This window comes from Neophocaena asiaeorientalis, unplaced genomic scaffold, assembly GCF_003031525.2.
Source record: "Neophocaena asiaeorientalis asiaeorientalis breed wild unplaced genomic scaffold, Neophocaena_asiaeorientalis_V1.1 scaffold114, whole genome shotgun sequence".
Taxonomy (NCBI): domain Eukaryota; kingdom Metazoa; phylum Chordata; class Mammalia; order Artiodactyla; family Phocoenidae; genus Neophocaena; species Neophocaena asiaeorientalis.
The window spans coordinates 2,491,908-2,513,664 of record NW_020173116.1 but is presented as its reverse complement, the minus strand read 5'-3'; the positions used below and the strand labels follow the sequence as shown (position 1 = coordinate 2,513,664).

The window sequence follows — 21,757 nt, the reverse complement described above, 5'->3', positions numbered from 1 at the left end:
GACTACGTATATCTGTGCAGCTTGAAAAACACTACAACACAAGCGTTTATGTGCAGAGGCGACTCTCCTCTTTGCCTCTATTCTGTGGCTCTTTCTTTGGTGTGAATGTCTCCCAGTTTTACCTTTTATTCCAATAAAATATATGATGAAAGTGGTAGCTCTCAAAGCCCACAAACGGGATCCTGGCGGGGGTGAGAGCTGGCCGCGACTGGCAGCTGAGTGAGGGATTTCTTCCCTCTGTAGGCAGGGAGGGCTGCACAGGCTTTAGGGTCCGGGAGGGGCAGCGGAGCTTCAACCCCACCTCACCCCCACCCCACCCCCCGCTCCCCTCTCCCGGCTCAGGCGAGAAGGGCGAGTCTTTGGTGATGCTGATGGGGAGGGTGCAAGGACCAGGCCAGGCAGGTGGGAGGAGCGACTGTTAACGGGGCTCTGGCTTCTGACGCAGCTAATTTTTCAGGGGCCTCTTGAATGCAGACGTGGGGGAATCTTGCAAATGAGATGCCTTTTAGATTTACTCACTGGGAAATGGTAGCCTGGGGTGGGGCAGGTGGGGAGGCTGTTCATCATCTCGGGCTGGGGCTGCGGTGGCGGTGGTGGTGGTGACACGGGAGGGCCCGGGGCCAGAGTGATCTGGAAAAGACCCCTGAGCATTGTGACCCGGTGGGCTCCTCCCACGTAGGTTCCAAATTTCTTCCTGCCCCCCACCCAGCCTCTGTTCCCTCCTCCCTCCCTCACTCCCCTCTGTGCTCTCTGGCTTCCCGACAGCCCCGTCTCCATGGCAACTGGAGGCGGCCAGCTTCCCTGCCCCCACCTGGCCGAGCCTGGGAGCTGTCGGGGTGGGATGCCAGCAGCTGCCGGGGCTCTCCTGGCATCCCTACCCTTGCTCCGAGCTGTGCTAGGATCTCAGAGGGGGAACGCCAGGCCCCAGGGACCCTGTCAGGCCTCCTGCTTTCCCACTGTTGCCTTGGTTACACGGCCCCTCCAGGCTCCTCTCCCCTTCCCACTCATCCTCCTTCCCTTCTCCCCTCCCTCCCTCCCTCCCTCCCTTCCTCCATCCCTCTCTCTCTGCCCAGCCAAGAGGCCTCAGTGACTGCCAGCTGAGGCCTCCCCTCGCTGCCCCAGGCCAGACAGAGGGAGACGAGGCAAGGCCTGGGCCCTCTTCCCTTGTGGGGACCCTCCCGTCCTTGACCACCCGACCTCCCTGCCTCAACTTCCCAGCCCTCACCCAAGTACAAAGAGTCCTCCTGAGTGCCAGGAAGGCGGGCGGGGGCTGGGTGGCGGAGCAGAGCCTCACAGGGGGACAGCTCATATTTATCCTCCTCTTCTTCCTCCTCCTCCTGGGCTTCTGGGAAGGGATGCTGAGCACAGGGAGGACGGAAGAGATGCAGGAGCCGTGGTGGCCGCTGCCTACCCCCACCCCCACCCCGGCTCCGCAGCTGAACTTACCCTGCGTCTCCAGGTCCCTGGGGCAGACAGAGGAGATGGGCAGGGGTCATCTTTTCTCCAAGCAGGGGAGTCTGGATGGGAGACTGGTGAGACTGTCCTCATCACCTCGTGGCCCAGTCCCTCTCTAGCACAATGACTTATTCTCTCTCCAAAATGTAATAACCCATCTGCACTCTTACAGTGGCCTCAAAGGAACCATTCATGATGGGCCTTTCCAACACTGCAGCAAGACCAGTGAGGCGTTTTGGAGATAAGGGGGTCTCACAGCCTGTTCCACCTATGCCAGTCCCCTACCCCATGCATCCCTAATTCTGACCGAGACAGGTGGAAGAGCTAGGCCCCAGTGACTTAGCAGCACCGGACTATAATGGGCAGGAGGTATCCAGAGTCCTCAGGGGAGACTCGACTCGCAGGGGCTCCTACACATCTGGGGGTTAGTCACTTACCTGCACATCTTGGGGGTGGAAGGTGTGGCCCCAACCTGCAATCAGAGTCCAGTGAGCTCTGCCCAAGGGGCCCTGTGTTTGTGTCAGCCAGACCATGCACGACCCTGGGACATTCACATCCATGACGGTATGAATGGCGTCCCCTGGAGTTGTGTGACGGCAGCCTGGGACCAGGGCAGCAGGAGGAAGAGTCTGGGGGCAGAGCTAGTGCCTGTGGGAAGCTGGCAGTGGGGGAGCCCTAGTGTTCCCAGGGGGTGGAGGTGCATGAATAGTCTCACTGGGCATGGAGGGCCCAGGCAGAACCAGCACCGCTCTAAGGATGCCTGTGCCCAGGAAAGGGACAGCGAGGTGGAAACGAGAGGAGGGCAGAGGAAAGAGAGGAGCCCAAGGACTCACCTGGCCTTGCTCCTGCTGAGCTTGTCCTGGAAAGAGTCAGGGAGGAGAATAAGGGGGTGGTCAGTTCAGGTGGGATGTCTCTCCCTGCCCGGAGTCCTGGGCCCCAGGGGTGGGCAGGTCTGTGCACCTGGGGCTGCCCCCAGAGCCAAGTCTCACCATGGCCAAGGTAAAGGAGCTATGCCTCCCCAGGGTCCAGGTTCTGCCACAAATGGCCTGGGGACAGGGGCCCTATTGTTCCCATCATTTGCATCGTGCAAACACCAGGAAGGTGGGCCTGCTGTGGCCTCCAGCCCCAGACCAACTTCGTCCATGCCACTCCCAGGGCCCAGCCCTAGCTCCCCCACCACTGCATCCCACAGCTGCATCTCCTGCCCCCTGCCCCAACGGAGGAAGAGCTTCCTCCTCAATGCCCAGGCCCGCAAGGAACAAAAGCTTCCTGGTCAATGTCGCCTCCTCCCAGAGATTCAGACTCAGGAAGAGCCAGACCAAGCCCTTTCCCAGTTCACGGAAGACAGGGTATTAATGGCAGATCCAATTAAAAACAGGAGACCATCCCTGCAGACACTTTTCTTAAATCCTTTGTGCCTGCTGTCATTTGCTGGTGAGTGATGATCAATGATCAAGATGGAGGTTAGTGAAAAGCTCAGAAATACACACTTATATTGAGTTCGACAGCTTCCTTTCTTGGTGGATGTAGTTATTCATTCAGTAGGTAGTTATTGAACATCCACTATACACCAGGCACTGTTCCAGGTGCCGAAGGTGCTGTAGGAAAGTTAAACAGGCAGGCATTACACATGAATTTCCTCACTGGATTCTCACAATAGCTTCGTGATGCAGGTCCTAATTTTATCCCTGCTTTGCAGATGAGAATGAACGTATTAGTCAGCTCGGGCTGCCATCACAGAGTACCACAGGCTGGGTGGCTTAAACAACAGAAATTTATTTTCTCACTGCTCTGGAGGCTAGAAGTCCAAAATCAAGGTGCTGTCAGGGCTGGTTTCTGGCGAGAGCTCTCTTGCTGGCTTGCAGATAGTCAGCTTCTTGCCATGTCCTCATATGGCCTTTCTTCTGTGCATGCAGGGAGAGAGAGAATTCTGGAGAGAGAGAGATTTCTGATCTCTTCTAATAAGGTCACCAGTCCTATTGAATCAGGGCCCCACCCTTATGACTTCATTTAACCTTAATTACCTTCTTAAAGGCCCCATCTCCAAATATAGTCACACTGGGGGCTAGGGCTTCAACATATGAATTTGGAGGGAGACACAATTCAGTCCAGAGCAGTGAGACTCTGAGAAACGGAGTGACTTTCCCAAGGTCATACAATTAGTAAGTGTTGGAGGTGGAATTCAAGCCAAGGTTTGCACAACCCACAGCCTGTGCACTAACCATTGGGCTTCCTGTACCTCATCTAGGATTGGGTCCTGACCCTCCTTTCCTGTGATGGAATTAGAAACATCAGTAATCACTGGTTTCCTTAGGGAGCCCAGAACTTCCCGGTGCTCTGTTACCCGAGTGAATTTTGGAACTCTGACTTCTGAGAAGTGTTGAGGCAAAAAGAAAGGGCAGGGCCTGGTGTCTGACTCTGTTTAGACCAGGGAATGAGGGAACACAGAAGAGGATCGTGAATATAAGATCCTTCTAGGACACTGTAACTTTCCTGTGGTTATCATTTTGGTGATGTCCTGGCTGTTGGCACAGAGGAAGAATGAAGGCCATGAACCTGCATCTTTGGAGGCCATGGGGCTGGGGGAACTGGGGAGAGGGTCCAGGGTTGGAGCTGGCCACAGTCTTCAAAGGCCACACGATTCCTGAGACCTGCAGGCAAACGGACACTTAAGAAGCTATGAACTCAGCCATAAAAAAAAAAAAAGAATGCCATTTACAGCAACGAGGATGGACCTAGAGATTATCATACTAAGTGAAGTAAGTCAGCCAGAGAAAGACAAATATCATATAATGTCACTTATATGTGGAATCTAAAAAATAGTACAAATTGGGAGTTCCCTGGTGGCCTAGTGGTTAGGATTCCGGGCTTTCATTGCTGTGGCCTGGGTTCAATCGTGGCATGGCCAAAAACAGAAACAGAAAAAAATCTTTAAATAAAACTTAAAAATAGTATAAATGGGGCTTCCCTGGTGGCGCAGTGGTTGGGAATCTGCCTGCCAATGCAGGGGACGTGGGTTCGTGCCCCGGTCCAGGAAGATCCCACATGCTGTGGAGCAGCTGGGCCCGTGAGCCATGGCCACTGAGCCTGCGCGTCCGGAGCCTGTGCTCCGCTAACGGGAGAGGCCACAACAGTGAGAGTACAAATGAACTTATTTACAAAACAGAAGCAGAGTCACAGACATAGAAAACAAACTTATGATTACCAAAAGGGAAAGAGGGGAGAGGGATAAATTGGGAGTATGGGATTAACATATACACACTACCATATATAAGAGAAACAACAAGGATTTACTGTATAGCACAAGGAACTATATTCAGTATCTTGTAATAAACTATAATGGAAAAGAATCCCCTAAAAACTATATATACATACATGCACACACATATATATGGCCAAATCACTTTGCTGTACACCTGAAACTAACACAATATTGTAAATCAACTATATTTCAATAAAAAAGAAGCTATGGGGACTTCTCTGGTGGCAAAGTGGTTAAGAATCCACCTGCCAATGCAGGGAACACAGGTTCGAGCCCTGGTCCGGGAAGATCCCACATGCCACGGAGCAACTAAGCCCGTGCGCCACAGCTACTGAGCCCGCGTGTCACAACTACTGAAGCCCGCGCGCCTAGAGCCCATGGTCCGCAACAAGAGAAGCCACTGCAATGAGAAGCCTGCGCACCGCAACGAAGAGTAGCCCCCACTCACAGCAACTAGAGAAAGACCGCGCACAGCAACGAAGACCCAAAACAGCCAAAAATAAATAAATAAATTTATTTTTTAAAAAAAAGAAGAAGCTATGAAAAGTCATTGGGGGTGGCTTAAGGGGGGCCCATTTGGTGTCATGGGAAAAACTGTGCAAAGAAAAACAAAGAATCCAGGCTTGGAGTCAGGGACAAGCATCTCCTCCCGACCTCCACTCCCCAGCTGACCTTTGTTCCACATTTGGGCCATAAGGCAGGGGGCAACTTCCCTCACCGAGGGGACCTGCTGTCAAAGTCAGCAAGATGCTCTAGACACCAGCCCGCTGCAAAGTCCAAACTGAGTGGGTTTCCCAGTCCAGACTGCCCTTGCCACAGCCACCTCCTCCTTCTGTTCAGGGCTTTGCATAGGCAAATGCCAGGGCCTGGGTGAGGGAAAGAGCCCCAGGCAGAGGGTGGAATCCATGCCTTCTGGGTGGGGGCACTGGCCTGGGCAGATGAGAGAGAAGAGGATGGAAGGAGGCTGCCTCACAGCTTTGTGTCACCGCAGCCAGCCCTGTAGCACCGTGCTTCCTGCTGATGGCACAGGCAGGTTTGGACAACCTCTTTCTCCATCTTTGGCACAGGACTGTTTTCTGTACAATCATAGCTATTCCCTCGGGATGAATTCCTAGAAATGGAATTACTGGAAACTCACATTTCAAAGGTTCCATTGCCCCATTGTCTGGCAGCACCTGAGTGCCAGTTTTATGGTCCTTCCGTAGCACACAGTGATTCTCCACATTTTCCAGATCTCAGCTGCTGATCTCCAGTAAGAACAGGCCATCGTTTTCAGGCCCAACATAGTCTAAACCCACCCTAAGAAAACAAACAGCTCTCTAGAGCAGTGTTCCTCCACTTGCATGATCACAAGAATCAGCTGGAGGGCTTTAAAAGTCTTAGGCTCCCAGACCCTCCCTGAGAGCTTAAGAATGGGATGTTCCAGGAGGGAAGTGGGAATCTGTATTACTTTAAACAAGCATCCTAGATCAAGCTTATGATCAGTCAAGTTTGAGAAACGCTGCTCTAAGGGAAACGTTCTGAGAAGATGTGACTCCTAGGACATCTTTAGAATCACACTCAGCCCTTAGCTCATGGGGAACATGGGGGTGGCCAGCAGAGAAGAAACAGGACACAGACCCTACCCTCCGGGGGACCCTCCGAGTGACGGAGAGGCCGCAGGAGACATTCAATCTCTCTGTGCTGCTGTCTCCCCCTGTGTAAGTGGGGGTGGGAACAAGGCACTCCTTGTGGTGGAGGCGCTTCTGTTGAATGAGATGAAACACATGAGACACACAGCACATGTGCGGTAAATATCAGCTCTTCCTGAGTAGGTGGTGCCACCGTCCATGGAGTTGTTGCCAGCAGACAGGGAAGGTGGCCAAGGCTGGCGGGGGTCCCCGGTGTGAGCGACGTGGGAAGCATTGTGAACAGGAGGGGGTGATTTCTGAGGACCTGATGGAGGACAGGTAAGCAGGCTGTGGCCAGAGGTCTCAGAGGTGAGAGAGTGCAGGCTGCAGAGCAGGGGAAGCTGAGGTGTGGTGGCTGGACCCCTAGAGGCTGAAGGTCTGCCATTCCCACTGGCTGTGGATCACTTCCTGTGTTTGGGGCCACTTCCACCGTATGAATCCTTGCCTCCATTCACAGAAGCCAGATGAGGCCTTCCCAGCCTCTCTTATGGCTGGGGTGCAGGCATTCTGCCAGTCAGATGCCCCCATGCTGGGCTTTGTATCCAAAGCAGGCATCAAGAGGCATCCACCCGGGACTTCCCTCGTGGCACAGTGGTTAAGAATCCGCCTACCAATGCAGGGGACAGGGTTCGATCCCTGGTCCGGGAAGATCCCACACGCCGCAGAGCAAATAAGCCCGTGCGCCACAACTACTGAGCCTGCATGCCACAACTACTGAAGCCCACGCGCCTAGAGCCCGTGCTCCGCAACAAGGGAAGCCACCGCAATGCGAAGCCCACGCACCGTAACAAAGAGTGGCCCCTGCTCGCCGCAACTAGAGAAAGCCCGTGCGTAGCAACGTAGACCCAAAGCAGCCAAAAATTAAATAAATAAAATAAAATAAATACATTTATCTAAAAAAAAAGATGAAGAGACTCTGTCTCTTATTAAAAAAAAAAAAAAAGAGTCATCCACCCTAGGGAGGAGGTGACAGCTATATCCTGTTTCCAGAGGCCAGGGAGGCTGAGATCCCAAGGGGTACCACCCAGGGCCAGGATCAATAGTGTTGGCCCAGAGGTGCCTCCACTAGGCCAGCTTGGCTGTGGCCTTTGAGACATTGTTCCTGGCTGGTTCTCTGGTTCTCCTGGAGATGTGGTGAGCTACAGAATATTTTTAATAAATTATTTTCCAGCCTAAACTAGCTAAGGTTGGTTTCTCTTACTTTCAGTGAAGAAATCTAACTTAGGGACACAGCATCAGTGGGATCACCACATGGATACCAAGAAGCCCAAACTGTGAGGCGAGGTACAGGTGTCTCATGGGAAAGTGGGACCAGGTAGAAATGAGTATCATAGCTTTACATTTCTATACTCTTGGGCCTTTTATATGACAAGCATTAATTAATTTTATAATTTAAAAATATCAGTCAGTACAGATTAAAAGATAAAAAGAAGGAAAGAAGAGAAAGAAGGAGGGATGACCTGGATTTCAACCACGAGGAAGCACCAAGAGAAGGACAGCCTAGGAGAAGGTAGGGCCCTGGGAGTGGGGGTCAGGGCCAAGGGGAGTTCCGGGGTGTGGGGCTGGGGCCACCACAGGACAGCCAGGTCCCCTAAGCCAGGGAAGTAGGGGGAAAAGTGGGGAAATAAAAAAAGAAGCATGCTGTTAAGACAAGGATTCTTCTCCGGGGAGAATGGGAATCCATCGGGGCAAGTGGCAGGGGTGGGGTAGAAAGAGGGAAGGAGAACTTTCTGACCATGAGTTAGGGCCTCAGAGGATGGGGAGGGGAGAGCAGGTCCTGTGAGGGGTGAGGGAGAATGAGTGAGTCCTCAGGCTATTTTGACCTGAGCAAGTAGTCAAGTTAGAGGCCCAAGAAGCTCCTAGGGAGGGGCCTGAGGCCAACTGAACTGTCTGTGATTGGGTTAAATTTAACGTCGGGGACCATCTTGAAGGAAGGTGGTCGAGAGGAGGGAGAGAAGGGGTCCTCCAGTGCTGAGAAGCGGAGGGCAATGTTGGGGCTGCTTTAGCTCAGCCTACTCTGGTGGCAGCTGTGACACAGGACAGAGGGCTGAAGCACGGACGACACACAGACCAGCCTCCTAAGAGGGGTCTCTGGCCCCTGTCCCCCCACTGGTGCACGATCATGGATGGCTGCAGCTTCAGAGGTTTGTGACAGACTCTCCTTCCATCTCTCTGAAAGTAGATACAAAACTTGGTGTGTGGTTTGTGTTTTTCTGGGGGGCAGTGCACGAGATTTCTATAGATTCGCCAAGGGTTAGGGTCGGGGCTGAGGCTGGTTTCCCCTGGCCTCTAGGGTAAAGTGCACAAGCCGGCACTGCCCTGGTCCCCTCTGCCCCTGCTGGGGTGCTCCGTCTCTGTCCCACAAACCCGGCCCGTCCCTGTTCGGGAACTTGCTCACAACAGGTTCGTTCATGATGTAGCTCTGCCTGGAATCCTTGCGTGGCCCTCCCCACCATGGCTCCTTGAATGGAGACAAAGGCTTCTTGTTGCCTGGTAAGATCAGCCCTACCTACCTCTCCAGCCCCAGCCCTTCCATTTTCTCCCCACAGACTCACTCACACTCACCTTCTCTCTGTGGTTCCACCATGACTAGGCCCAGTTGGCCCATTCTGCACTCTGCTGACTTAAGGAAATTTCAGGTGGAAGGAATTTAGATATTTATTGTCCTTACAGAATATGACAGAGAGAAAGCACTCTTAAGTATAGCAAAACACGGAAATTCCCTGGTGGTCCAGTAGTTAGGACTCTGCACTCCCACTGCTGAGGGCCTGGGTTCAATCCCTGGTCGGGGAACTAAAATCCTACAAGCCACGTGGTACAGCCAAAAAAAAAGAGAAAAGTATAGCAAAACACAGTAAAAAAAAAAAAAAGAGAGAGAGAAGAAAAGAAAGAACAAAGGACTTTCTTATAGTATGTTATACTTTAAGAATTTTAACCAACCCCCACAAAGTCCACTCTCGTGGACTCTGCAACTGGCAATCTTCACAGATGGTGCAAGCACCTTGTGCCCCCCAGACCCCAGCCCTCTCCCTCCACCTCAACTCCTTATCTTGCAGATCACCAGAGCTCCTTTAGGTGTCTTTAAACTTGATGCATTAGCCCACTGCTGAGATTCTGCCCTTGGGAGAACCCAACAGATGTCCCAGTAGCAGGAAGCCTGGGTAAGATGGGGGCAGGATGGCTGCGAACACTTATAATAGTACCTGGCTCTGTTCATCTCTTTCTAGTCTCAAACAGTCTCCTTACCTGGGGGCTGTGCACTTGCCTTTCTTCTGCAGGAACACTCCCGCCCCTTGCCTTCCTCTTCCTTCAGGCCACAGCTGAAGTCACCCTCAGCAGGGGTCCCAGACCACGGCAGTCTGTCCCCGACACACTCTCTGGGCTCCCACCGTAATTAAATCTATGGGTACATATCAGGGCTAGACTGTGGACTCCCACTCAGCTGTAAGAGCTCTCAATGGGTAGCAACTGTGTCTGCCCAGTTCACTGCCAAATCCCAAGTGCCCGGCCCACAGCTTGGCACAGAACAGGCTCTCAAAAAATATTTGCTGTAGCTGCACTCATTCTTCACCGCCTGCTCAAAGACCCCACCTCTCGCCAAACAGCCTCCGTCTCTCTCCTCTGAAAGGCCCATGGCTTGCTCCTAACCCCTGTGCCTAGGCTGAGCACAGCGTCCTGAGGCCCTTTCCCTGTTTATCTGCTTCTCTAAATGCAAATGGTTACCAAGGACTCTTCTCTGGGTACCTTTGACCCTGCCCTCACTCTACTGGATCCTTTCCTCTATTTAACTTAATGAGTGGAGTGGGGGGCATTCCCCGCCTTGGCCAGATGTAGTATGGCCCTGCTTAGCCTTCTTCCTTCTTCAGCTCATATCCGGAGAGCCAGGCATCTCCTGTTGCCGTTGCTTCCTTGTTCCCTTCTCTCAGGACTGATGAGCAGAAAGAGTATGGACAACTGGCCTGCCTTCTACCCTCCCCCTAGGAGAGACCTGGCGCTGCCACTCACGGATGTGTCTTCATCTGCACATCCTTCCTTGATAGGTGTGGAGAGCCCTGAGATCACCCTCCCCACCTTTACCAACGGAAAAGCTGAGACCAGAGTGGAGATGGATGCTGGGCCTTGGGCCAGAGCCATCTAATTATGTACACAAGACCAAAGTCCTCAGTGCCTCCCACCCCGTCGTCCCGGCTGCTCTACGGACCTGAGCGGTTGTTCCACCGCAAAGGGCGGCCCCTGGTGGTGAGAAGAAGCGTGGTGGCCTGTCCCTCACCCCCTAGACTGGCTGCCAGAGGAAAGGGTGTGGCCTGCAGGACCACCACCAAGGGCTTCATCCAGTTGTCGGTGCAAGAAAAAATCAGCAGGAATCTGTGAAGTTCTACACAAATGAAAGATTAGAAAAATATGTACAAACAGTATTCAAAACCTTAAAGATAACTTCAACTATAATTCCACTATAGGTGGAAGGTGTTACTAAAACAATGAATTTGTTTATGGTTTTTAAATGCCAGTTTAAACAAACTTTTATTGAAAGCATTCGTGCGCTAAGGCTATCTCTCCCCAAATGGGAATCTTGCTGTTGCCTCAGGATATGTAACCAGTATAGGTGCAGGTACTTTCAAGTATAGAATATGTATGTTCCTGAGTCGCTCCCAAGGCCCTGAGGGGGAAAGAACCCAACTTTTGGGGCACCTTACCCTTAGACACATTTTCTGTCATGACTTCATAACACTTCCCTGTTACTTTAACTGCACCCTGCTGGCTGGATCTTCAGGAAGCAGGGATAGGCATTAAATGGCTTTGGCATATCCTTGGGCAAGTCACACAGGCTCTTACTGATTCAAGAGTCTGGTGCTAAGTCCTGGAATGCAGGAGAGAATGGGCTCTTATAAAGACTGCACTGATGGGGCAAGGGCTGTCTCCAAGTTTCTATGGTAACTATCTCTCATCTCTAGGGGCAGAGGGGCTACTTAACAAAAAGATGGTTGTCTAGTTACTGAACCCAGGTTTGGCTGCTCCCTATTCAGAAGCCAATAATTTGAGAGGCAAGTGTCAGTAGAAAGGAAAGGTGCTTTAACCAGAAGAGTGGGCAATCTGGGGAGAAAGTAGACTCGTGTCCAGAGACCAACTCCAAAGATTCTGCTCAGTCGTGACAGTTTTTAAAGGGAAAATGAGGGGGAAGAATCTCAGTGAGTCATCGAGGCAGGAGGTTGGGTTCTGCATCACTCTCCACTGAGGGCAGACTGGCTGACTCTTCAGGTGTGATCTTGCCTGTGTGATCTGCCTGCAGGATTGCTAAGGGGGCAGTTGCGGAGAGAGAGCTAGTCATTTTTTAACTGCTTAATTCTTTATTCTTCTTTTTATCTAGGAAAAGACTCAACAGGTTAGAGCATAAGTCAGGAGTTAGTTTCAATTCCTTAGTGAACTCATTCCTGTAATTAGGTTCTTTTAAGGAACAGAAATGGGCAAACAGGAAAGGGGCAAAAATGCTTTCAGTCTTTTTTTTTTAATTTTAATTTAATATTGGAGTATAGTTGATTAACAATGTTGTATTAATTTCAGGTACAGCAAAGTGATTCAGTTATACATATACATGTATCTGTTCCTTTTCAAATTCTTTTCCTATTTAGATTATTACAGACTATAGAGCAGAGCTCCCTGTGCTCTACAGTAGGTCCTTGTTGGTCATCTATTTTATATATACCAGTGTGTACATGTCAATCCCAATCTCCCAATCTATACCAGTGTGTACATGTCAATCCCAATCTCCCAATCTATTCCCCCAACCGCCCTTCCCCACTGTTTTCAGTCTTAACAGAAATACTTGGAAAACCAAGCCTTTGAGAACTTCCCAGGCAGCAGTGGACATGCTTAGAGACCACCTAACCAGTACATATGACCCCTACTCCAGTTACCAAAGGGAATCTGGGCGTCCTACTTTGAATATCCTTTCTAGAGTTGTTTCTAATTTTTCCAAGATTAAATTTAGGAATATGTCTAGGAAGCAGCTGGTCTCCACCCAACTACAGAAGAATAAACTCTCACTGACATTACAGGGTCGTGGCTACACCGTCATAAACTAAGTATTTTCCTATCTACCTTGATGATCAGGGTCACAGCAGTATATGGCCAGATCAGAAAGTGTAAACTCTGAAAATGGGGTTGGAGACAAAGTCCAATGTGTTGCTGGCCACTGTGGTGTCACTGCTCCTGATACAGGTGTAACCTGAATCCTCACTTGGGAGCCAGAAATCAGCTGAGAAGAGGCTTCAGGAGAGAGACTGCCCTGGCCCCGGAAGGTGGGTGAAGTGGGGCCTCAGCACTGCGCATCCCACCAGACAGGCTGGACCCTTGAGCTCCTGACTGGCACTGAAGGGCTTGGGTAAGTCCCTGCTGTAGCGTCTCAGTGGATACTTACGCGACCCGGGAAGTTAGGACAAGAGTCCTGGCGCTTGACGCTGAGGTGTGAGCACTTTGAGAGCCAGCATACTGAATGAGAGTGCCCTGGTTATTACTTCCGGTCGGCGCCTCAGTGTTATCTGGCTCTGCCATATAAAGCTGATGCCTGGGCGCAGGGCGCTGAGAGCGGTCACACAGCGTGGACCGAACATCCTGACCTATACCCCAGAACTCGAAGGACCCTGGCCTTCCCTGGGCTTCTCCAGGAGGCCTGCAGGCCACACAGAGACCCCAACAGGCTTAGTCCTGCCTCAAGGTCCGGGCTGCTCCCCGCTCCAGGAAAAGGGAGTTCGCTCCAGGCGATGGAGGAGAGGGTCAAGGAGGCAGACTCTGCGTCCCTCCAAGGCAGCTGGCCCAAGCGTCCACCGGCCATCCCCTTCCCCGGCAGTCCCAGCCTGGTTGGGAGGGCGGGGCTCTGGATCGCTGAGAAGTGCTCGGGCCGGCGACCCCACGGTGCAGCAGTGTGTGCGGGGGCGGGGAGCCAGGCTGCGGGGAGAGAAGGGCCCTCTTCCCCACAGCAGGGGAGCCCACACCCCGCACCGGTAAGCCCACCTCGCCAGACGCTGACTTCCGGTCGTGAGCACCACCCTCCCCCGAAGCCCCGCCCCGCACCCACTGCCTGCTGGGATCTGTAGTTCGTGGGGGAGGGACCAACGCGGCCGGTGCGCGCGTTTGTGTCTGTGTGTTTGTGTGTCTGTGAGTGTGTTTCGAGGTCCGCTGTGGCGTCTCTGTCCTCCTGCTCTCTCCCCCGAGGACCCACTGGTCCCGGGCTTGGCGCAGGGATCGCAGGCCCCCGCTCCCGAGGTCCCGCCCCGCGGCCCACGCTTGCCGGGATTTGTAGTTCGGGCCTGGGTGGGGCCGCAGGTCGGGGGTCCCACCTGGGCCCGGCGTGGTACCATCCTTATTCCTGCTTTTTCCCGCGTGCCCTGGTTCTGGACAGTAGATATGGCGCGGTGTCGCAACTCCAGCCGAGCTCCCCCTGGCCCTTCCCCTGGTCCGCCGCCCCCGCGATGTATATGCCGGCGGCACCTGGAGGACAAGACGCTAGATGCTAAACTGAGGCACGAAGATGGGCGCGCTCTGGCCGGGTAGGAAGGTAGGGAAAGCCAGAGTGAGGACTTGGCCTGGGAGGCCCAGCCCAGGCCTGCTGGGCAAGGCTGGACTAGGCGACAGACAGTCCAGGGCCCTTTCAGTTCTTAAGAGTCTGCGATCAATGGTGTCTCAAAATGATGACCAGACCCGCCCAGGACTGGCTGGACACATTAGAGGTGATTACCCTATAGAGCTGACAGATAACATTTTTGTCAAATTTAGCAACCCTACAGAAGGAGGCCAGGGAGGGAAAAGGACTCTTCTGACCACAAAAACCAGGAAATGGAGCGACACTGGCCCACGGGTTTGCTTTGAGGATCAAGTTGGGGGGTAGGGGCTGTGTGTGGAGGGGGTGTTTTGTAAACTGTAAAGCCCCGGGCATGGGTGAGGTGTTATCTGAACTCTGAAGCACTGGAGAAAAGGTGCTGGGCCTTCAGGAGCCACACTTTAAAGGAGAAGTTACACTTACTGTAGTTAAGTAAGATGTCCCATTAGGAGAAGCTGGGTCGTAGGTACGTGGAACCTCTCTATACAATTTTTTTAAGTGGGGTGCAAATGGGTCGAGCCAGGACTTAACCATTTATAGGTTACAGAGCCCTTTCATTTGTTGACAGCCTTATTGAATGTGTAATTCAGTGTTTTTAAATATATTCTCAGTTGTGCAATTGTCACCACAAACGAATTTGAGAACATCTTCATCACCCCCAAAAGAAACCTGTACTGATTAGCAGTCACCCCCTAAAGTCCTCATCCCCTCGGACCCTAGGCAACCAGTAATCTACATCCTGTTTCTACAGATTTGCCTATTCTGGACATTTCACATAAATGAAATCATATATGTGGTCTTTTGTGTCTGGCTTCTTTCACTTAGCATGGTATTTTAAAAATTCAGGTTGTAGCATGTTCGTCCCCTGCATCGGCAGGCGGACTCCCAACCACTGCGCCACCAGGGAAGCCCTGTACTATTTTTATAAATAAAACTTTTTTTTTTTTAATTTTAAATCCCAGTATCTAGAGGATGAGCAGGGGTAGCCCCTTATGTGTGAAGGACTCAGAGCTGGCACTAGCATTCAACGCCGAGAGCAGGATGGGCCTTGGGAGAGGAGGCGGGAGAGCAGTGATGTGCAGTGAATGTTGGGAGGGGAGGCCGGGGGTCCTACCACCTCGCTCTGCATTTACTAAGGGAGTCCCGGAGCACGTTATTTTGACCCCACTTGGCCTCCATTTTCTCATCTGTAAAATGAGGATAATAAGAGGGTCGACTTTAGAGGGCAAATGGGAGGATTAAATGAGAAAATCATATGAAGGACAGTGCCTGGCATATAGTGCCAACGCTCAAGAGTGTTATCTCTTATCATGAACTTACAATGGCGTGAGGACCCAATGTGACCCTGGCCTTGAGGGGGTAAACCTGTCCTCTCGTGTCCTCCCTGGGGACCAGTCCCTCCTGCCCCAGTCACTCGGTACCCTCCCTGCCACCACAATGCTCCACCAGAGCTTCTCCTGGCCCGCTCATTCATGCTGTACTGGACAGTCCTATTTTCCCAACAGGTCACCAAGGAATTCTGGGGTGTCACCATCCAGGACGCCTCTGAGCACCCAGCAGTGATTGAAAAGAAACTTTCTAATCATGAGCTTTATTCAGAAAACATGGCCATCCAGACCCCCAGCTCTTCCTCAGAGAAGCTGAAATGATCTAGAAAAATTCACTGCAGATCAAATTTAAAGCCTAGCAGTGGGCTCTCCTGGTGGAGCAGTGGTTAAGAATCGGCCTGCCAATGCAGGGGACATGGGTTCGAGCCGTGGTCTGGGAAGATCCCACATGCTGCAGAGCAACTAAGCCCGTGCGCCACAACTACTAAGCCTGCGCTCTAGAGCCCGCGAGCCACGACTACTGAAGCCCACACACCTAGAGCCCGTGCTCCACAACAAGAGAAGCCACCGCAATGAGAAGCCCTTGCACTGCAACAAAGAGCAGCCCCTGCTCGCCACAACTAGAGAAAGCCTGCGCACAGCTACGAAGACCCAATGGAGCCAAGAATAAATGAAATAAAATAAAATAAATTCATTTAAAAAAAAAAGAAGAAAAAAAAAAAGACTCGCAGCATCCTGAGTTAGTGCCTTCAAAGGAATATCCTGGGGGAGCTGTGATATTGGAATTTTCAGGTACTGCAACAGATCCCTGCCATCCCGCCACTGCCCCGCCCCGCCCAGGCTGAGGAAATGCAACAGGTCAGCCTGATCTGCCCCTCTGGGTTGGAGTCAGAGGAGCCAGAAGGTACTCCTCGTCTAGTGCTGCATTTTACAGATGGGAAGCAGAATCAGAGAGGGCCGTATGGCAGGGTAGTTAGAGAAGCCAGGTTGGGAACTCGCTTAGGGAGAATCCTTTGCAATTTCAGGAAATTCTTAGCCCCGGAAATCAGTCCATAGCCTGGGTCTATGGGCACAGAACCAGAAAGCTGGCCATCTTGGGCGGCTGCAGACCTTGGCCAGAGCCCACGTAGCCGAAGCCTGGAAGTCAGTCTCCGATGCCTTCCTCTCCTGGTTTATTTTAGCCAGATGTTTGTTTTAGAAGTAGGAGTTTATTAATAATAATGGTAGGCTGCTCGTGTCTAGGCCTTTATTCTTTTCAAAGAGGCTCCCATAGGTCATCTCATTGGATTGCCCACAATCCCTCAAGGTAGGAGGGCTGGGGTAATTGTCCTTGCTTCACACGTGAGGAACCTGTGGTTCAGAAGGTTTAAGTGACTTTCCCAAGGTGACAGAGGCTAGGGCACTGCTAGAATTTGAGGAGTTTGCTCTCTGTTAATTCAGTTAAAAAAAAAATTTTTTTTTTTTTTTGGAGTGTCTCTTACCTGCTGAATGCTCTGCTGGGTGCTGGGGTCACAAGGATGACCTGATATGGTTCCTGGGCTGGAGGAGCTAACAGTGTGATGGGGAAGGCACACACGGCAGATGAGAGAAAGGGGTGGTGAGGGGACTTTCTGGGGTGGTAGAAGTGTTTTATATCTTGGTAGGGATATGGGTTGTATGGGTGTTTGCATATGTGAAGACTCATTCAAACGCACACTTACGATTTGTGATTTTCACTGTAAATTTTACCTTAAAAATGCAGAAAGTGGAAATGCTCTGCCTAGCATAGCATAGCATAGCATACACTATGCCTAGTAGGGTCTTGGTGGGGCTCAGCTGTCCAGAAGCGGGCCAGGGGTTGACTAGGTGGCCCATGGATATAATTCCATCTTTGCTCCCAGGGTATGGCTGAAAAGTTTTCCCACGGAGTCTGAAGACTCAGATGGCCCAGTGGCCTGATGCCCAGAGCACCCAGGGAGGACTAAGGAGGAGGTCAGGGGTTACTGCACATTTCGAGGAGGGGTATTTAGGCTGAGTCTGTAGGTGACCAGTTGGTCAGAGGAGGGTGGACACGTGGGGCGGTTTCTAAGCATTACTCAGGAATGGAGTGTAGTCGCTCAGTGTTGTCCGGGTGGAAAGGAGTAGAACCAGGCTTTGAATTGCTTCCCTTACCCAAGGCCCCATCAGTGGGCCTTGGAGAAAGTCATGCTGGTTGGAATTTTCCAAGCTGCTTCCCAAGAAAGGAAAAGTCCTCTTACCACTGCATCAAGGGACCATGTCCTAATCCTGATGCCTCTTGTCAGCTGACATTTGCCAGGGTTTGCCTGCTGTGCAGGGCTCTCTCCATTCAGAAGCAAAAATGGAAGTGTGGACCACTTGCTGTCCTGCTCACTTCCGGAAGGCCTAGCCTCTGGGCGCAGACACTGGCTGGTCTGTTTTCCTCTGAATAAAGACAAGAAGGGTGGGACTTCCTTGGTGGTGCAGTGGTTAAGAATCCGCCTGCCAATGCAGGGGACATGGGTTTGATCCCTGGTCTGGGAAGATCCCACATGCCGCGGAGCAACTAAGCCCGTGCGCCACAACTACTGAAGCCCGCACGCCTGGAGCCCGTACTCCGCAACAAGAGAAGCCACTGCAGTGAGAAGCATGTGCACCGCAAGGAAGAGTAGCCCCTGCTCGCCACAGCTACCGCTCACCACAACTAGAGAAAGCCGGTGTGCAGCAACGAAGACCCAATGCAGCCAAAAAAAAATGAAAAATAAAGAATAATAATAAAAAAAACAGAGAAGGGTGAGGAGTTCCAGTTCTAGCACCGGCTTTGAGGCCGGACCAGCCTATATTAGAATCCTGGTTCTGCTACTGAACTAGCAGTGTGACCCTGGACAAGTTACCTACCCTCTCTGAGCCTCCGGGAGACTTCATCTATTAAGCGGCATAATGACAAATAGTTGTGAAGACTGAACGAGGTCACGTTTACAGCACTGAGTACATAGTAAGCACTCAAGGAAGAGTAGCTGTTACAGCTTAATCCAGGCCAAAAATCTTAACAGTTGAGTGGGTTGTGAACACTGCCTTGCTCTCGCCAAGTTTTCTGCCGAGTACTGTTGTTAGTTTCCCGAATACCCGCCCCACTTCTAGGTTCGTTTCAGAGCCGAGTCTCCCCCATGGCGGGGGTGGTGGGGGGAGGGGGAGACGACTATTGCGAGGGGCGGGCTCAGCAGCGCCCCCAGCCAGCTCAGGCCTCGCCCTCTGATTCACTCTGGGCGGCTTTTAGCCGCTCACATCGGGGGCGGGAGCGGGGAGGGGAGGGCAGGGCAGGGCAGGGCGGCAGAGACAGTGGCCGGAGCAAGTCAGCAGGGCGCAGGCAGGCAAGTAGCGCTTGGGGTCTGATCACTCGGCGCCTGGGCTCCCCCTGTAGGGGTCGGAGGGGCTCAGCTGGTCGCGGGCCCCCTCCTGTGCGCGCCTGGCTCCCCCTTCTTCTCTTAGGGGCGCAGCCGCGTGTCTAGTCAGGTCTCCTCGTTTCCCGTAAGGAGGGGCGGGAGGGGGTGAGTCAGTGCTAAAGAGATGCTTTATCTTCCTCCATTTGGGACAAATTGAGCGTACCTGCTGGGGAGACCGGAGAGGGAGGAAAAGTGAGCCTGTTAAAAAACAACTTTTAGAGTCTGGTTACCAGATAATGTGATTAATAACGTTAGTTATTGTGAGTTCCAAGGCGCTAGAGAGTCCTAGACTCTTTTAACTGACCTGCTCTTCTGTTTCGCTGTTAGTTTGCAAACGTCTCCCCCACCCCGTACCCACCCTGTGGTGATGGGGCCACCTTTTTAGCCAGGTGAGGCTCCAGTGTGGAGAGAGAGAGCAGTGACTCCCATTCATGCTTGTGCCCTGCGGAATCCAGAGTCCTAGAGCCACCCGGGTTTTGCCCCAGTGCAGACCAGAGTCGACGAACCTCGCTGGGGCCGAGTGGGGCAGGGCGAGGGCGGGGCGCGGAGAGATGATCTGGGGTTTAACTTTCCATTCCTACCCTCTGCTAAACCGTGAAGGGAGAGGGAATTCAGGCATTGCTTCGGGAGGTGCTGGGGTCCCATGGTAAATTCAGTGTTGGCAAGAGAAATCCATCTAGGTTTATTGAGCGTCTATAACTTGCTCATTAATTATACCATTTCATTTAATCTTCACTTCTGTCTTCATGCCCCTTTTACAGTTAGGGCACAGGGAGGCTCCAGGAAGTTAAGTCAGTTGCAGGAGGAAGCAGAGCCAGTAAGTAGCCAAACTGTCCAACTCTTTCCATTCTGCCGTGTTATCTGCCCAACCAATGGCTCTCGTGAGGACAAGACCCTCTCGTTAAGGCCATGGAGACAATCAGGGGCCAGCTAGCGTTTGTGTTCTTTGAAGAAGACATTCAACTTATCTTGTTCTGGTCCAGAAGTTCTAACACATGCATTGATTCGGTTCCACTGCTGCCCCCTGGGTGGGGCCTGACCCTGAAGGCTGAGCCTTATCTCCAATTAGCCTGTTGATCAACCCTGGGCCAGGCCTGGCTTGTGTCCAGGACAGGTGGGACAGATTTCTGGACTCCGCTGCATCCTCTTGCATGGACTCCACAGGGCATGGAAGCTTCCCATGCTCTGTCTCGTGCTCCCTGTGTAATCACAGGCAAGTCACTTGTGTTCTCAGGGCCTCCATATTCTCCTCTGGAAAGCGGACAAACGAGTTGGACCAGACTAGCTCCAGGGCCTTACGATGTGATGGAGGCAAGATGGCTCCTGGGTTGAGCCAGAACCAGGCTTATTTTTATTGCTGTCCCTCAGAGCACCCTGGGCCGAGACTGTGTGACAGTCAACATCTGGTGAGTGAGAAGCTGAGCAAGGGTAGATTTGAGAGGCATCCAGCATGCAGGACACAGCAAAGAATGTTTTCCCGGCCTCAGCCACTCCCTGGGAACAGAGCTTTAACAACGGCAACAAAAAAAATCAAATGTATGCATTCAGGCGAGGAGAAAGGCAAGTCGAGAAGGAGGAAAAAGTGGTTCAAAAAAAAAAAAAAAAAAAGTGGTTCAGAGCCAGTGACCCTACCCAGGAAATGTGACTAACCCAGCAGAGGCTGGGGCCAGGCAGACGTGCCTGCCTCAAGCCGGTGAGCGGGGAACGTAGGCAGTCTTGGCTTTCCTGTGGTTTCCCTCGCAGGTCCCAGACTCAGAGCTGCCAGCCCTGGCTTGCAGCCGGTGGAGGCCACTGTGATGGGGCTCCAAGCTGGCGTCGCCTCCACCTCCCTATGGGGGTCTCTGAGGAGCCAGCCTGGCCGCACTCCCTGCTAGTCCCCTATGTCGATCTCCTCCATCAGGGACTGTCTGCCCGCCCAGCACAGTCTACCCTTTCTTGCCCTCGGCACCAGCTGGGGAAGGAGCCCAGGTGTGGGGTCGACGGGTGGGAATATCAGGAGATAGCAGAGGGAAGGGAGAGGCTGCGGTGTGTGTGTGTCAGGGGCTGGCTGGAAGGAAGCAGAGCCTGAAAAGCAGAAGTGGGAGGAAGCAGAGCTGCACAGAGAGGTGAAAGTGGAGGGAGGCTCGGCGGGGGATGGGCTGGCCGGGACGCTCTTAGGTGGGCAGGCGAGGGCAGAAACAGAGGCTCACGTTTCTGGAAGCCGCTTTGTCCAGGACTGGTGTGCCGCACCTGCCGTCCTTTCCAGTCACTGGAGCCTCAACTGCCCGGGCAACGGGTGGATTGGGCTCAGCCTACGGATGAGGAACTCCTGGGCCGGGGCTTGTCCTGGCTTGTGGTGTCCAACCTCCTGACAGAGGCCACCGCACTGAGTGACCGGACACCTGAAGGTCCTCAGCCAGCCTGGAGGTGCATTCAGATTTGAGGATACTTGTTCCTAAGACAGGATGCTGGTGTGATGGTAGATAGGTGGGCTGGAATGGCTGGGGTGGGGGTGGGCAGGCCTCACATTTGAATTTAAACTGTGTGGCACGGTCCATTTTTTTTTTCTGACCAGGATCGAAGCCGTGCCCTGTGCAGTGGAAGCGTGGAGTCTTAACCACTGGTGGCACGGTCCATTATTTTGCAAATTCAAGAAGACCCCAGCCCACGGTCCAGCCAGCTGCCTGGGGTAGGGTAGGGGTGGGTGCGGGAGCGAAGGTGGAGCCAGGAAAGGGTAGGAGTCCTGCTTGGTGTCAAGGGAGAGAACACTGGCCGAAGAGCTTCCAGGCAAGGCCTCTGGACCCAGCAGCTCCTGCAGATGTCCAGGTTCCAGGCTGGGAGGAGCTGGTGTCATTTCAAGTGCTGACACTCACCCCTTTCTCTTTCTAGGGGAGAAGGGTAGGGGCTGTTGCATTTCACACCTAAGGGCAAACCGGGACTGTGCGTTGAAGGGACCTGTTGGGAATCAGTGGACTCGGGATCTGAGGAAGGCACAGATAGCGGGGAGGACCTGTCATTCTGACAGCTGGCAAGCACTGCCGCAAAGGTCT

At 52.7% G+C, this 21,757-nt stretch overlaps 2 protein-coding genes across 5 annotated transcripts in view; one reads left to right on the top strand and one right to left on the bottom strand.

The window, feature by feature from the left end:
• SH2D6 (SH2 domain containing 6) overlaps positions 1–2,015 on the bottom strand; it is a 6,246-nt gene extending 4,231 nt beyond the window's left edge. Inside the window, exons 1-2 of the mRNA XM_024743951.1 lie at positions 1,893–2,015; positions 1,226–1,358 (exon numbers count right to left, since the gene is read on the bottom strand). Coding sequence (XP_024599719.1) covers positions 1,226–1,358; positions 1,893–2,015 — 256 coding nt within the window. The remainder of the gene's footprint in view (positions 1–1,225; positions 1,359–1,892) is intronic.
• A 16,588-nt stretch (positions 2,016–18,603) lies between these two features.
• Positions 18,604–21,757, top strand: part of CAPG (capping actin protein, gelsolin like) — a 15,073-nt gene continuing 11,919 nt past the window's right edge. Inside the window, exon 1 of one of the 4 annotated variants that reach the window (XM_024744022.1) lies at positions 18,604–18,656. The gene's annotated coding sequence lies outside the window, so the exon portion shown is untranslated. Of the gene's footprint in view, positions 18,657–19,489; positions 19,546–21,638; positions 21,754–21,757 lie in introns of those variants that run through there. The other 3 variants (XM_024744026.1, XM_024744024.1, XM_024744023.1) reach the window with 3 other exon arrangements.